Consider the following 15,260-nt stretch of genomic DNA (forward strand, 5'->3'; position numbering starts at 1 on the left):
TGTATTATTACTGTTACTTTAAAAAAAACTGTTTTTCCTTTATATTTGTGATACTCTAAGGAAAATGTCCTATTGTTCTGTCAGGCCCCATGAGGGGGATAATGAAGAGATGCTGTCTTCATTTTGAAAAGTTGATTGATCTAAGATCATTGATATAGTCATAGAGGCAATAATTAGAATATAAATTCACTGCCTTTTCCGTGGTCATAATTTCCTCAAGCATATAAACTCTCCTTATCACAGTTTTACCTATTATTTTATTTTTTTATTTTTTATTTTTTTTGTCTTTTGTCTTTTATCTTTTTGGTTGTTGTTGTTGTTGTTGTTGTTGTTGTTGTTGCTATTTCTTGGGCCGCTCCCGCGGCATATGGAGGTTCCCAGGCTAGGGGTTGAATCGGAGCTGTAGCCACCGGCCTACGCCAGAGCCACAGCAACGCGGGATCCGAGCCGCGTCTGCGACCTACACCACAGCTCACGGCAACGCCGGATCGTTAACCCACTGAGCAAGGGCAGGGACCGAACCCGCAACCTCATGGTTCCTAGTCGGATTCGTTAACCACTGCGCCACGACGGGAACTCCACCTATTATTTTTATAGAATGGAGTACTTTTCAAATTCGATATCAAGGTGAGACATATTTGAAATAAGTGACTTTAAAAAAGTTTAATAAAGCATAAAATCTCCCAAATCTTGACTCCTTTAGTCCAACAAAATTATTAAATAGTTTTGGCTTTCTCCTTATGTGTTAAGGCTTTCTCACTAAGCAGTGACTAGAGACCAATGTTGGGCTATTTACCTGTCCTAAATTTACCACAACAGTAAGTAGATAGTAAATAGTGGTGACAGTTTGGGAAATGTACTCAAGGCTATTCAGAGAGATTTGAAATTTCACTATTTTCTTAAAAGAGAATTACAGAATTAGCTTTAATTTTCCTCCATCCTCTTACTATAGATCTGAGCTGCATTGTATGCATGTTTAACTCATTGCGGCCCCCTCAATTTTCTTTTTTCTTTTTCTTCAAAACTTGTTCTACTGTCCATTCAGTGAGCTCCATGTGGGGTCTCACAGCCACAGCTCCCATTTCTCTTACAGAGGATGAGTATCTCACTGCCCTGAGTGCAGCTCTTGCTCAGAGTATACATGTCATCTGTATACAGGCCCTCTTCTTCAGCTGGTGCTCCAGGGAGCAGTTTTGCTTACTAGTTGAGACAAACTTGCCCATGTTGCACATGTTTAACAGATGTCAGAGTCTGTTCTCCAACTGAAACTCCCTAATCAGGGAAGATTGATTACTTGCCATTTTTGCCATACACCCTGACTTTGGAAACAAACCCCAGGAAACAGACCTGTTCCAGGGTATTTTACAGTGGTGAGATTTGTGCTGTGGTCGTTGATCATGTGGTGAGTTCAGAGAAAGAGTTCTGGGGTGGGAAAACTGGGAAAGGTGGGAGTTCTCCTTCCCCTGTTCTGGTCCATATCCTTGACCTCCCTCCATCTTTTTTTTTTTTTTTTTCTCCAGTCTGTACCCACAGCACATGGATGTTCCCAGGCTAGGGGTCAGATTGGAGCTGCAGCTGCTGGCCTACACCGCAGCCACTGCAACACCAGATTGGAGTTGTATCTGTGACCTACACCACAGCTCACAGCAACGCCGATCCTTGACCTGCTGAGCAAGGCCAGGGATCAAACCCGTGTCCTCATGGATCTAGTTGGGTTCCTTAACCACTGAGCCGTGAAGAGAACTCCCGAGGATTTGACTGCTCTTTACAAAAGATGGAAACCATTGGGAGACCCTCTCCTCTCAACGCACATGCACATTTTTTAATCTTAGGTATTTTTACAAAATACTTTGTGAGTTCCATTGGTCTCTTACCTCACATCCTGTGCTCCTGTCAGCACTACTTACTGTGCATTTTCCCCCTTATCATGTCATTTTCAGAAATAAATCTTTTGAAAGCACAAGTGTTTTCCACATAGAAAGCAAAAACTCCGTGGAAGATGCAGAAGTTGGTAACAAATAGAGCTTCGTCATGAAGATCAGTTATTCTAAATACTCATTGTTGTACAGCAGCAAAGAGTAGTGAGTGATTTCCACATTTAGCTCAGTGACGTTGTTGAGCTTTGGCTGTGTTGAAGGCATAGAGGCTGCCTGCCGAGGGTAGTGTGAGGGCTGAGGAGCTGCAGTAGGGGGGGTCCGGCAGGGCACGGCCCCTCCTAAAGCTCTGTTTCCTTGAAGCCCACAGTGCAGTGCACTGGGTGGGTGGCAGTAATGCTTGTGAATAATGAAATCGACTTTAACACTCTAGTTCATCAGAGCGGACCTGTGCCAAGGCAGCTGTGTCCGTTCCTGAAAAGTGTGTTTTCTTGTCTGGTCTAGGATTTGAGGAAGATGTCAGAAGCCACAAATAGATGAAAGTGCCAACTTTTTTTTTTTTCTTCGTACTGGAGTATGAACTCTGTGTTCAAGATCCATGCATACAAAGATCATTTTTGGATGAGCATGGTTTTAGCTGGGGTGGCCAGACTCCAGCTGGCCTTCGCTAATTTCACTGTGTGCCTGCTATTCCTGGATTGCGTCCAGTGAGCACCCCTCTCACCCTCAACAGGGTAGGGATGAGAAATGATACAGACACTTGTGTTTGTGGTCAGCTTTCATTTGTCATTGAGAGCATGGTGGCCATAGCACACCTACTTTATATTCACTTACAACTTTTAAATCTTTCTAAAGCATTTCTTTTGTTGAATTACAAAATTTAATAATAAAACAGATATATGTATAAATATATATTTCAGTTTCACTTCTGTATTTTACTTACTCTCCTGTGGAAATACTGAAAAACTGAATTAAAAAAATAACATGAAACAGAATGAGATAGTTAATGCTAGATTTTTGTGGGTTACTTCTCTTGTTTAATACCACCAGTTTTGTATACAATTCTGAAGGGATTTCTTTTAGCTTATATCTAAACAGTTACGGCTGTGTTGGCATACATAAAGTGTTCATCAGGGCTTAGTAGCATTCTAGTTTTTTGTTTGTTTGTTTGGTATTATCCTTTTTATGACTGCAGTAAGCCAACTTTTAGTGCCAGACAGGTCTTTGCCTTGGTTTTTAAAATTGATTGTGGTAAAACATTTAAACAGTATAGAAATGAGTGAAATAAAAAATGAAAGTTGCATTTCAAAGCCCTGTTCTCCACTCCCCCTTTCCAAAAGTCACAGTTTAGATTTCTTTCTTAAAAAAGAAAAAAAAAAAGAGTCCCTGCTGTGGCTCAGTGGAAATGAATCTGACTAGTATCCATGAGGACACAGGTTCGATCCCTGGCCTTGCTCAGTGGGTTAAGAGGCTGGCGTTGCCGTGAGCTGTGGTGTAGGTCATAGACACAGCTCAGATCTGGCATTGTGGCTGTGGTGTAGGCCGTTGGCTACAGCTCCGATTCGACCGACCCCTAGCCCGGGAGCCTCCATATGCCGCAGATGTGGTCCTAAAAAGACAAAAAAAAAAAAAAAAGGAAAAGCAAAGAAAATGGCAATACATTAGACATACATTAGACAATACATTAGAAATTGTATTTAAAATTTGGTGGTGAAGCAAGTACTGCGGGTTATTTTTTAAAATATCATATTCATGGTGCTGAATCGTCTTTGGATCAGTATTTTTTAATGTAGTATTCAGGTAATCCTTTTTATATTTGGCCTCTGCCATTGCTTTGAAATGATAATTTTGTATTTGTCAACATAGTTTTTCACAACCGCAGCAGTTAGCACGAAATCACAGATTCAGGCTCCTGAAATGAGTCCAGTTACAAACAAGACCACATCTAAATAATAATGTTATGGTGTATTATTTCTGCAGTGTAATGATGCTGCTGTTAGATACTTTTAATATGAAATTAATAAAATAAGAACCGCAGAAACACAGGTTCAATGTATGACATGTAACAGGTATTCAATAAATACGGTTTTTTATTTTTTTCTCTTTTCTCCATGCTCTTTAGGTGGAAGCTTCCCAACAGGCAGTGAAACATCCTTAGAAACAGAAATTCTATTTTTTGTTATAATTTTTCTCTATTGAAAAAGGATTTTTTTCTATTTATCGCAGTGCTTAGTAATTATATTTTCAATTCTTAAAGAAAAATTTTAGAATGATTATTCTTCCTGGTCGATTTTTCCAGGGCTTCTTGTAGTTCAGATCACTCGATAATGTTTTTTCTTTTGTATGTGTGTGTCCAGCTGTCCATTTCCTAAACTTCATGATCCTGAGTGGAAACTCTTCATACATGAAATAATCACTGTCCACTTCCCCCTCCTCTTAGTCCCTGGTGACTTCTATTCCATGAACTTGTCTGTTTTAAGTACCTCATATAGGTGTAGTCATATAATATTTATTATCCTTTTGTGTCTGGCTTCTTTCCCCAAGTATGTTTTCAAGGTCCACTGATGTCATAGCATGTGTCAGAATTTTATTCCTTTAGGCTGAATAATATTCCTCTGTATTTTGCTTATCTCTTCATCTATTGATAGCGATATGGCTATTGTGAATAATGCTACTCTGAGCATGGTGTACAAATGTCTGCTTGAATCCCTGCTTTCAGTTCTTGAGGGTGTATACATCAGAGTGGAATTACTGGGTCATATGGTAACTTTTTGTCTAAAATTCTGAGGAACTCTTAAACTTTTGCTAGGTGGTTACCCCATTTTACATCACCACCAGCAACAAAATGCCTCAGGATGTCAGTTTCCCCTCATCCCCAGGGCTTGGTATTTTCCTTTTTTCTATTTTCTTTCTTTCTAAAAATAATAACCATCCTAATGTGTAGTGGTATCTCATTATGATTTATTTTGCGTTTCCCTAATGATGTTGAGCATTTTTTCATGTGTTTTGGGGTCATTTTTACATCCGTTTTGGAGAAATGCCTGTTTGAGTCCTCTGCCCATTTTTCAGTTAGCTTGCTCTTTTTTCTTGTTGTTAAGATGTAGGACTTTTTTTTTTTTTTAATATTCTGGATATTAACCCCTTATTAGATATGTCCTTCCATTTCCAGCAGATTAATTTCATCTAGTTAGGTAATTAGTTCATTTATATGTTTTTCTTTTCTGGAAGTTTTGAGTTCTATATATACCACTTCTTTCTTTGTTATGTTGATGGTTTCATGAACATCTTGAGCGTACTTAGAATAGCTTATGTAATTTGTACATTTCCATTTGACTGACTTTTCTCTTAGTTATGTTTCACTCTTTGCTGCTTCATGTCATAGCCAGTAGTTTTCGATTGAATGCTTACTATTAAGACTCTTACATTGCTGACGGCCAGGTTTTGTTGTATTCCTGTTAATGAATATTGGACTTTATTCTGTCAGAAGTTAACTTACACTTGGATGAACTTTATCCTTCTATGGCTTGTTTTTTAAGCTGTTGTGGAATGGATTTAGAATAGCCTTTTGGACTAGCATAGCCCCATTCCCAAGGTCTGAATGCCCTGCTGCAGGGGCTCTGCACTTTGGTGTGAGCATGGGGAAGCCTTCAATGGAAAGCTCTCTCTCGGTCACTTTCTGCCCAGCCTTGTGCTGTTTTCCATACCAAACCTAAGTGGACCCTTAGGCAGGTATCCAGCGCTCTTTTTTCCTAGAGCTCCTTCTGTGGCCTGCAAATTCTAGCTCGTATAGCCTGTGAGGATTCTGATTCTGTCCTCTCAACCCAGTGAGGGCTCTTCTCTCTTCTTGGGATCACCTTCTCTACCCTGAGATCCAGAAACTGCCCTTAGGCGGAAGGCCTATTCCATTATCTAGAAAGTGCCTCTGGATAGAAAGTTGAGGCAAATATCTGGTTTATCTAATTTGTTTTCCTTAAACATCATCATTCAGCACCACCTGCAGCCTAATGTCCCAAACATGTTTTAAATATATTTTTCCAGTTTTCTAATAGCTTACAACAGGAGTTTAAATCTGGTTCCACTTATTCCATCATGACTGGAAGTAGAAATCTTGGTCTGTCGTTTTGTTTTCAAAACTTTCCACCCAGAATTAGCCCAGAATGCCTAATCTGTGATTACTAAGGAAGAGAGCCTGTTAATTTTGTTTGAAAAGTGTAAAGGAACTTTTGAATGTACAGTTTTTAAATTGCGTCATTAGTAAAAAAGTAAACTTCTTTCCCATATTCTCCTTTTTGTGTAACAGTCTTTTGCTTTTTATAGTTAAGGGGGGAAAAAGGTGGAATGTACTACTAATTGTTACATTTCTTGTTTTTTTAGACCTAAAGATTGTCTTCGCTCTGTTATGAGGAGGGTGAACCACAAAGACCCTCACGTTGCTATGCAGGCTCTGACTGTGAGTGAAACATTTTTCAGATCTACTGCAAAATTGTCTGCCGAAATTGAGCCCTCTTAACTTCTGATTTTATGCTTTTAGCTTCTAGGAGCATGTGTATCAAACTGTGGCAAAATTTTTCACTTAGAAGTATGTTCAAGAGATTTTGCTAGTGAAGTAAGCAACGTATTAAACAAGGTAAGGCACGTTCTTTCCAGAAGTGAACTAAGACTGCCTTCTTTCTCCATGTATGTTTTTGTTGTTTAGTTTTTCACATTATAAATCACAAAGGGTTAGTCCGTGCTTTTTTTTTTTTTTTTTTTTTTTTTTAATATCTCTTTCTAGGCTATGTCTATCCCATGTGTAAGTACATGTTAGGTTTTGCTGAAGAGACTCCAGATTGACATAACTTAGAGAGTTGGTTTTTGTCAAGCCAAATTAGAATATCCGTAACTGCTTTTCTTCATCATTCCTTTCTGCTGATAAAAAATATGTGTAGTTCTTTATCTGATTAAGAGAAAGCAGTTTACTTTAGGCATAGTTTCTGTAATCATTTCTTTTAGTCACAGAGGTACTTTCCCAATAAAGAGCTGTTCAGAAATGTTGAGTTTTTACCTTGACACGAGTAAGACTAGCACCTAACTATCACAAGATTGTGATTTTATACTGTTTAACCATATGTAAAAAATTAAAGTCCAGCAATTTAAGGAATTTAAAAAATTTAATTTAACCTGTGCGTTTTTCCAGTACAAATTCATGCATTCTTAAGGTAATTCTTTCTGCCTCCGCTTTTTTGGGGGAGGGGGAGGTAATTACATATCAAGAAAAATTTAAGTGTTAAAAGGGAAAATGCTTTATGTTTTTGAGCGGGGGATGATTCTCAGATTTTAGTAGGAAATGGTACAAAAATGAGTTAATTTAAAATTCTGTACTTCTTTTAAAACATGGTTACGTGATAATTTTTTCCTTTTCTGCTTTATTCAGTTATGTTTAGGCATTTTCTACTAATTATTAACCATTCTTTTGGTGTCCTGACTATGCATCAAAATGTACACCTATTTATGAAGAGATTCTAAAATAATGTTTAAGTGAGAATGTGTACTCAGTATTTAGTAACATGAAAAACTATTTTGAAAAGCAAACAGTTGCATATAGGAGAAAGAACTCTATTGTCCACATGTCTTACTGTGAACATATTGATTTTATACTCAAGGGGAGATACTATTTTGAAGAATTGAAGTTTCTAGGAATATTGACATGCAGTGGACATCCAGCCAGCCCTCAGATAATGAAGTAACTTGGGAAGAACATAGTCATGCACATTAAAAGTCAGGAATTAGGGGAGTTCCCTGGTGGCTCAGCTGGTCAAGGCTCCAACATTGTCACTGCTGTCGCTCGGGTCAGTGCTGTGGAGCAGGTTTGATCCTTGGCCTAGGAACATGTAAATGCTGCAAGCACACCCTTCCCCTCCTCCCCCAAAAAACAGTCAGGAATTAGAAGTAAAAGAACTGTACTATTTATTCCTTCTTTCCAACTTATTTTTTATTGATCTGCAAAAAACAAAATAACTTTTTTTTTGGTCTTTTTAGGGCTGCACCCGTGGAACATGGAGGTTCCTAGGCTAGGGGTCCAGTTGGAACTGTAGTCGCTGGCCTAAGCCAGAGCCACAGCAATGAGGGATCAGAGCCGCACCTTCTACCCACACCACAGCTCATGGCAATGCTGGATGCCCAACCCACTGAGCAAGGCCAGGGATTGAACCCGCATCCTCATGGATGCTGGTTGGGTTCGCTAACTGCTGAGCCTTGACGGGAACTCCAAGCAAAACAACTTTTCTTTGTCATCCTCAAGTATAATGTTTGCTTAGTTGCAAAATACAATGAAAAGTCCTGTCTTTCTGACCTCCAAAATGTTATTATATATTTAATGTTTTAATTTAATGTGAGATATGTGACGGTATCTCTTTTTTTTTGTAGTGTGAAAATAAAATTAGTTTATTTTTAGTAGCCATCTGTATTTTCTTATAGATCATCTATAGCTAAGGATAATTTATGATTAAAAAGAGATCTGTAACACTATATAATACAACTTTTATATTTATGTTATCTGTATTAAATCATTAGCCAGGATATTAGTGCTTTCTTATTAAATGTTTTCCTTTATTTTTAAGGGTCATCCTAAAGTGTGTGAAAAATTAAAAGCTCTTATGGTTGAGTGGACAGATGAATTTAAAAATGATCCACAGCTCAGTCTAATATCAGCAATGATTAAGAACCTGAAGGAACAAGGAGTTACATTTCCAGCTATTGGCTCTCAGGTATTTTATAAAATTTGTGTGTATGTGCGCTACAGTTTATTTCTCTAAAGTAAACATGTTTATTTGCATTTTTCTTTTTTTCCTCCAAAAACACATAGTTTTTACAACTCCAGAGGAATTTTTGATAATAGTAATGATAATAATTTGTTGTTGTTTTGGTTAATGCCACACCTGCATGTGGAAGTTCCCCAGCCAGGGACTGAATCCAAGCCACAGCTGCGACCTTATGCTACAACTGCAGCAAGGCCAGATCCTTTAACCCACTGCTGGGCAGGGGATCCTAAACCTGTGCCTCAGCAGTGACCTGAGCCAGTGCAGTCAGATTCGTAACCCACTTTGCCACAGCAGGAACTCCAAATGATAAGAATCATGTGTATAAAGGTGTTAGAAAAACATAATGGAATGTTAATGTGTTCTCAATTCCGTTTCCTCACTGTTTCTCTTTCTCTCAAAATGAATTCATTTAACATTTGCAATTTAAACATTTTTTAATATACTTAATTTTTTTTCCTTTTTTTCGCTTTTTTGTCTTTTAGGGCCACACTCGCGGCACATGGAATTTCCTGGGCTAGGAGTCAAATCGGTGCTGTAGCCGCTGGCCTATGCCACAGCAACAGCAACACTAGGTCCGAGCAGCGCCTGCCACTTATCCCGCAGCTCATGACAACGCTGGATCTTTAACCCACTGAGTGAGGCCAGGATCGAACCTGTGTCCTCATGGATCCTAGTCAGATTTGTTTCCGTTGAGCCATGATGGGAACTCCTTACTATGCTGTTAATGATGACAGATCAGAATGCTTTATTAGGTAATACCGACACTCTTGTTAAATGTTCTTAATGCTGTAATTTTATCTACAAAGAATGACAGCTCAAAAATCAGGATTTCTTATAATTTAAGGATGTGTTTAGAGGTTCTTTTGATCATGAAATTTATGAGTACCTGTGTTAAAAATGGAAGAGAGAGATAAGGGGGTCATTGGGAAGAGAAGCACATTGCTGATGTATCTTTTCCCTTAAGAGCTGACCTGTGCATAATTCATAAGTTCTTTCTCCGAGTGAATAGGATTGACTGAAAGACTTAACTTGCCTTTAAAAAAATTACATAAGGAAATCAACCTCTAATTTATTTCATAGAGGGAAAAAATAAAAGGTTATATGTTTTTTCTTTCTCTGTTCCGCATAACCATCCCTTTAGGATGTCCACCTAACTCAGTAAGCCGAAACGTGTGGTAGTTTACCATACTGTCTTTCCCCACTGGTTCGGAGTAGGAAATAGGAGTGAGGTGGAAGCGTGAGTAGAAAACTCCTAGTTGTGGACGGCTCAGTTTCAGGATTTTGACTGCTTCAAGGGAATATAAAGTGAGTCATCCAGTCTCTCCTAGACTTTCTTCCCAAGGCATGACCAAGAGAATCTAAGTACTCTTGAGAGGTGAAGACCCAGAAATACATTTTGGAGATGAAGAAAGGAAAGGATATTTTCTTCTTACTTGAAAAAAATTTGGCTTATGACTTGTTTTACGATGATAAATTATGTCTTTGGGAAGTATCTGTTCATAATTGAAAGCTGGTTTATATTACCCTCAGAATAATTTCTAAATCTGTATAATTAAGGAATAATTTCATGCACAATAATCTGAGATACCTTGTAATAAGATATCCTTTATAGTGGAATCAATGTTTAATCACCAAAGGATAGATTCACTATGGAGAACCAAAGAGCGTAGTCGCTCAGTGGAATTGCACTTTCTGTGCCCTGAGAACCTCTTCTAGAGCTAATTACTTAAAATATGGTTCATTGGCCATCATCATTCCATCACCAGGAAGCTTGTTAGGCATGTAACATCTCGTTCACATGTGGAATCGTGGCGCTCCGACTAATGGATTCATTATCTCCATTTTAATAAGCTCTCTTGATGATTCTGAAGCGCATTAAGCTTTGAGCAGCACTGGTCTGGAGCACAGCTTTCAGTGCAAGTGAAAACTGAATTTTAGTCCAGAGAGAGGCTTGTTCCGATAAAAGGAAGAAGAACTAATGATCTGTTTGATACGTAGTTTCATTTGGTTAACCTAGGATCTCAGATAGTCTTGGGGACAACTTTAGGGATCCTCTAATCAAATCCCCTCATTTTACAGATGAGGATACTGACACCCAGAATGGTTAAGTGACTTGCCCAGGGCCACAGCTAGTAGTTGACAGAGCTGGATCTAGGACACAGGCCTCCTGACTCTGAGTCCAGTGTTCCTTCCACTACACCATCCTGCCTTCCGTTTGATGTAGAGGTTAGTGGATATGTGTCTGTCCCAACTAGTCTTCAGAGGACAAGTGGAGTGAACACTGGCGAGAGCTTTACTTACTGATTGGCGTAGAAGTTAGATTACTCTCCTCTTCTAAAGATTCAGGACATAGATCAGCAGTAGTAAAGTGAACAGTTAATTTTCTTTTTTTAATCTAGATACTATATGGGAAAGCTCATTTTGTTATTGTTGCTGTTTTTCAGCCACAAGAAGTATATGAAATGCATAGAAACTGTGATGAAGTAGAATGGTGATTTTTTTAATAGTAGTTTCCGAAAAGCTTATCATTGAAAATCATGTTTGTAAAGAGCTTTGTGTTTAATGAAGAAAATCTGTCATCTGGTATCAATTGCTGAAGTCCCTCCAAATTTTGAAGTCACTTAGTAGCTTAAGTCATTACTGCCTTTTAATCAGACTAGAGCTTTGTTAATGTATTTAACAAAAGCCTCTGAAAATAGGAGTTTTTCAAGTATATTTTTTCATCCAAGTTCAGAAGAAAGTAATAGAAAAATATCAAGAAAAGTCATGTTTGAGTCACCTAACTCTGGCTGCTATGGTTCTCTTAGCACCGACTTTTGTCACAGAGGTAAACGTCAGGCTGGCACTGCTACCATATTTGACTAGTTAATAAGACAAGTATCATTGCTATACTTGGAACCTGATGATAGAAAGGAACTTTGAAAAGAGTGCAGTTCAGGAATGCAGGGCTTAATATAGCTTCGTTTCTGCACTTCCTTCTTGACCAGTAGAGCTCCCTTCATAGACCACAAAAGATGAGTACGTCTACTTTGTGAAATTCACCAAATTGTGGGGGAAAAAAATTCTATATAATGAAAAAGGTTGCTTCTGACGAAGCATACCTTCAATTTTCAGAGATGTATGATGATGAAAACACTTTTTAAGGAAGATTTCAGCTAGAGATGGGTCAGATTGAGTGCTATGAAAGTTACATTCAGTGGACTTTCTAAACAGCTTTTCTAAAAATAAATGCCTCATGCAATTGTTTGACACTATAACATTTATTAAGTGAGGAATATGGAACTATATTTTACTATACTGTTAAATATTTTGCCTTTCGTTTAGTCAGCAAGCATTTATGACTGCTTATAATATTTAGGCATGTATATGGAGCCTACAGCCTGGTTATGGAGACAGGCTTGTATGCAGAGAATTATAACAGAAGCTGAGATGTATGGCCTGTAACTATGTACCAGGCAGTGTTCTAAATGCTGTACATGTGGTAATGTGATTATTTTTTAGAATTTAATTTTTGTTATTGATTGCTCTGCAAATTACAGTATACATTTGTAACTTTTCACCCTGTATTTTGAGTTAGTAGTATATCATTTCACATAAAATGTAGAAACCTCACAACAGTATTGGGTTTATTTATTGCCTACTGCCGCATCCTTTATGCTGTAGTTATCATATGTATGACATATATTACCTCTCTATACATTATAAATCCCAGGAGGCGGTGTTATACTACTTTTTGTTTTAAACCCCGAGTGGCCCTCATTGCAGCTGATTTTGGAAGCTACCCGTGTTAATTTAATCTTCTTGACCGCCTGCGATGTGGAGACGCCAGTGTGATCCTCATTTTGTGGGTGAAGAACTTGAGGCATAGAGAGGCTAATGTATCCAAGGTTGATGCATTAAGAAGTGGTGGATATGGGGAGTTCCCGTCGTAGCTCAGTGGTTAACGAATCCGACTAGGAACCATGAGGTTGCGGGTTCAGTCCCTGCCCTTGCTCAGTGGGTTAACGATCCGGCGTTGCCGTGAGCTGTGGTGTAGGTCGCAGACGCGGCTCGGATCCCGCATTTCTGTGGCTCTGGCGTAGGCCGGTGGCCACAGCTCCGATTGGACCCCTAGCCTGGGAACCTCCACGTGCTGCGGGAGCGGCCCAAGAAATAGCAAAAAGACAAAAAAAAAAAAGAAGTGGTGGATATGGGATTTGAACCACAGTCGCCTGACTCCACAGCTCGCATTCTTAATCCCCTGTGTCATCATACCTTGTTTAAAAGGGTTATCAGAGAAATGCTTAATTACAGGGTTTCGAAATGTTTCATTGAGAAAGTGATGTTATAGCTGTTCACTGACTACTGAGTTCCACATCGGGAAAAATGTGGATGGAGTAAAAGGAGCGGGAGGGGAGAGCACGTTGTGAGTAGAAGGAAAGGTGTGTCAGAGGTGTCTGTGTGTGTGTGTGTGTGTGTGTGTGTCCAGCAGTTTTTGGTAACTGGTGGAACAGTTACCAAAAATGAGGCTGGAGTCTGATTTGCCTTGATGGCCACGCAAAAACTGAGCTTTAGAAGCTTGTAATTCCATATTTATTTACTTGTAGACTATTTTATTTACAAAATACATTTAAGATGGACAATAATCTGTTGTCAGAATTAACTACTAGCATTTTGGTTTACAAAATAGTATAATTACATCAGCATCTATATTACATACGCATCTGGGTTCTTAAAGGTAACATCTGACTGTTGATCCAGAAAGGAACAGTATAATATAATTCTTGAATAGATGTTTAAAAGAATTTAAAACTATGTGTTTTTAAAGTAGTCATTTCTTTCCCATTCTTAACCCTTTTTTTCTGGTTTAAAATATTTCTAAAAATGTTTAAATCTCCTCTGGTTTGCATACTGCCTGCTTGTAGTTTAAGCTCTTCACACAAGTCTGGGAGGGAGAGAGTGATGTGGCTGTCAGCCCCCATTGCCCTTATCTTCTTCCTGTGCTGGCTGCTCCAGTTCGGGTTTCTTTCCTGTTCAGAAGTCTGTGGTAGTTTGATGAGAAGGGTCTTGCAAGCTCTTATTAGATTAGTCGGGGGTAGGAAAATTTGAGAACAAGTTTCAAATATCTTCTTCCTTTCTGTATGTTAGGCTGCAGAACAAGCGAAAGCAAGCCCAGCTCTGGTAGCCAAGGATCCTGGGACTGTGGCTAACAAGAAAGAAGAAGAAGATTTAGCAAAAGGTACAGTTTTTTGACCTGCCTAATTGTGGAAGAAGTAGGTCTCTTATTTGATATTTTTTTCCCCTGAGGTATTTAAAAATAAAAGAACCTCACAGCTGAAGCTGGAATCTGCTTTGTTCTCCATCTCTCCTCTTTAGCATCTCCTCTTTCCTCTCCTGTTCCCAGGCAGCTATCGTCATGTGTTCCTTCCAGTCTCTGTGTCTATATTATTTTGACTGTGCTGTGTGTTCATAAACACTACTAAATACTTTGTGGTGTCCAACAAATATTTTTTTATATAAATAGTGTACTGTAGGTGTTGTCTACAACTTTTTTTTCATGCAACAATATGTTTGAGATCTGTTTATAATGAGACATGTCAATCAAGTTCATTTATTTTAACTGCTCTGTCATAGTCCATGTACTAGTAAGTATATGCTGTAATTTATATGTCCTCCTACTAATGGACATCTGGGTTTTCTAATTTTCTTTTTAATTGTTACTTTAACAAGCATGCTGCATTAAGTGTCCTTGTCCACATTCTCCTGTGTGTGTGAGAGAGAGAGAGGGATTGTTTTGTGGTATTGTTGGCTGATGGAGTTAGGTACATCTTCAGCTTTGCTAAATAGTTGTATTATTTCCTTTTTCATCAGCAGTATATGAAAGCTCTTAATATTTTAATCTCCTGACAACATTTGGCATTGTCAGAGTTTAATTTTTGTGAATCTGATAGGTTTGAAATGATCTCTAATTATTTAAATTTTTATTTTCTTGATTACTAGTGAGCTTTAGTCCCCTTTTATATGTTTATTAGCTGTTCTGATTGTATTTTTCTATTTTTTAAAAAGATAATGATGTGGAGTTCTCCTTGTGGCTCAGCAATTAATGAATCTGACTAGCATTCATAAGGCTGCGGGTTCAGTCCCTGGCCTTGCTCAGTGGCTCTGGTGTTGCCGTGAGTTGTGGCATAGATAGCAGATGCGGCTTGAATCCTGTGTGGATATGGCTGTGGCTAGCAGCTACAGCTCCGATTCAGCCCCTAGCCTGGAAACTTCCATATGCTGCATGTGTGGCACTAAAAAGCAAAGTAGTTTGGATTTTAATCTTTTGCCTATTATATGTCTTGTAGATATCTACTCTTGTTTTGGCTTATACTTTAACTTTGATAAAGACATACTTTATTAAGCAAGTTTAAAATTTTTTTTGAAATCTTTGTCTTTTTAGGGCCCCGCCTGTGGCATATGGAGATTCCCAGGCCTAGGGGTTGAATTGGAGCTGTAGCTGCTGGCCTACCCCACAACTACAGCAACGCAAGATTAAATTTTGACGTAGTCAGAATTTTTGCTTTTCTGGAGTTCCCATTGTGGCACAGCAGAAACGAATCCAACT

The 15,260-nt window shown here is 38.6% G+C and overlaps 1 protein-coding gene across 1 annotated transcript in view; it reads left to right on the forward strand.

The window, feature by feature from the left end:
• Window positions 1-15,260, forward strand: part of STAM (signal transducing adaptor molecule) — a 69,075-nt gene that overhangs the window by 31,333 nt on the left and 22,482 nt on the right. Inside the window, 4 exon segments of the mRNA XM_021064813.1 lie at window positions 6,249-6,324; window positions 6,406-6,501; window positions 8,474-8,620; window positions 13,802-13,892. Of these exon segments, the coding sequence (XP_020920472.1) occupies window positions 6,249-6,324; window positions 6,406-6,501; window positions 8,474-8,620; window positions 13,802-13,892 (410 nt within the window).

Source organism: Sus scrofa, chromosome 10 (genome assembly GCF_000003025.6).
Source record: "Sus scrofa isolate TJ Tabasco breed Duroc chromosome 10, Sscrofa11.1, whole genome shotgun sequence".
NCBI classification, from domain to species: domain Eukaryota; kingdom Metazoa; phylum Chordata; class Mammalia; order Artiodactyla; family Suidae; genus Sus; species Sus scrofa.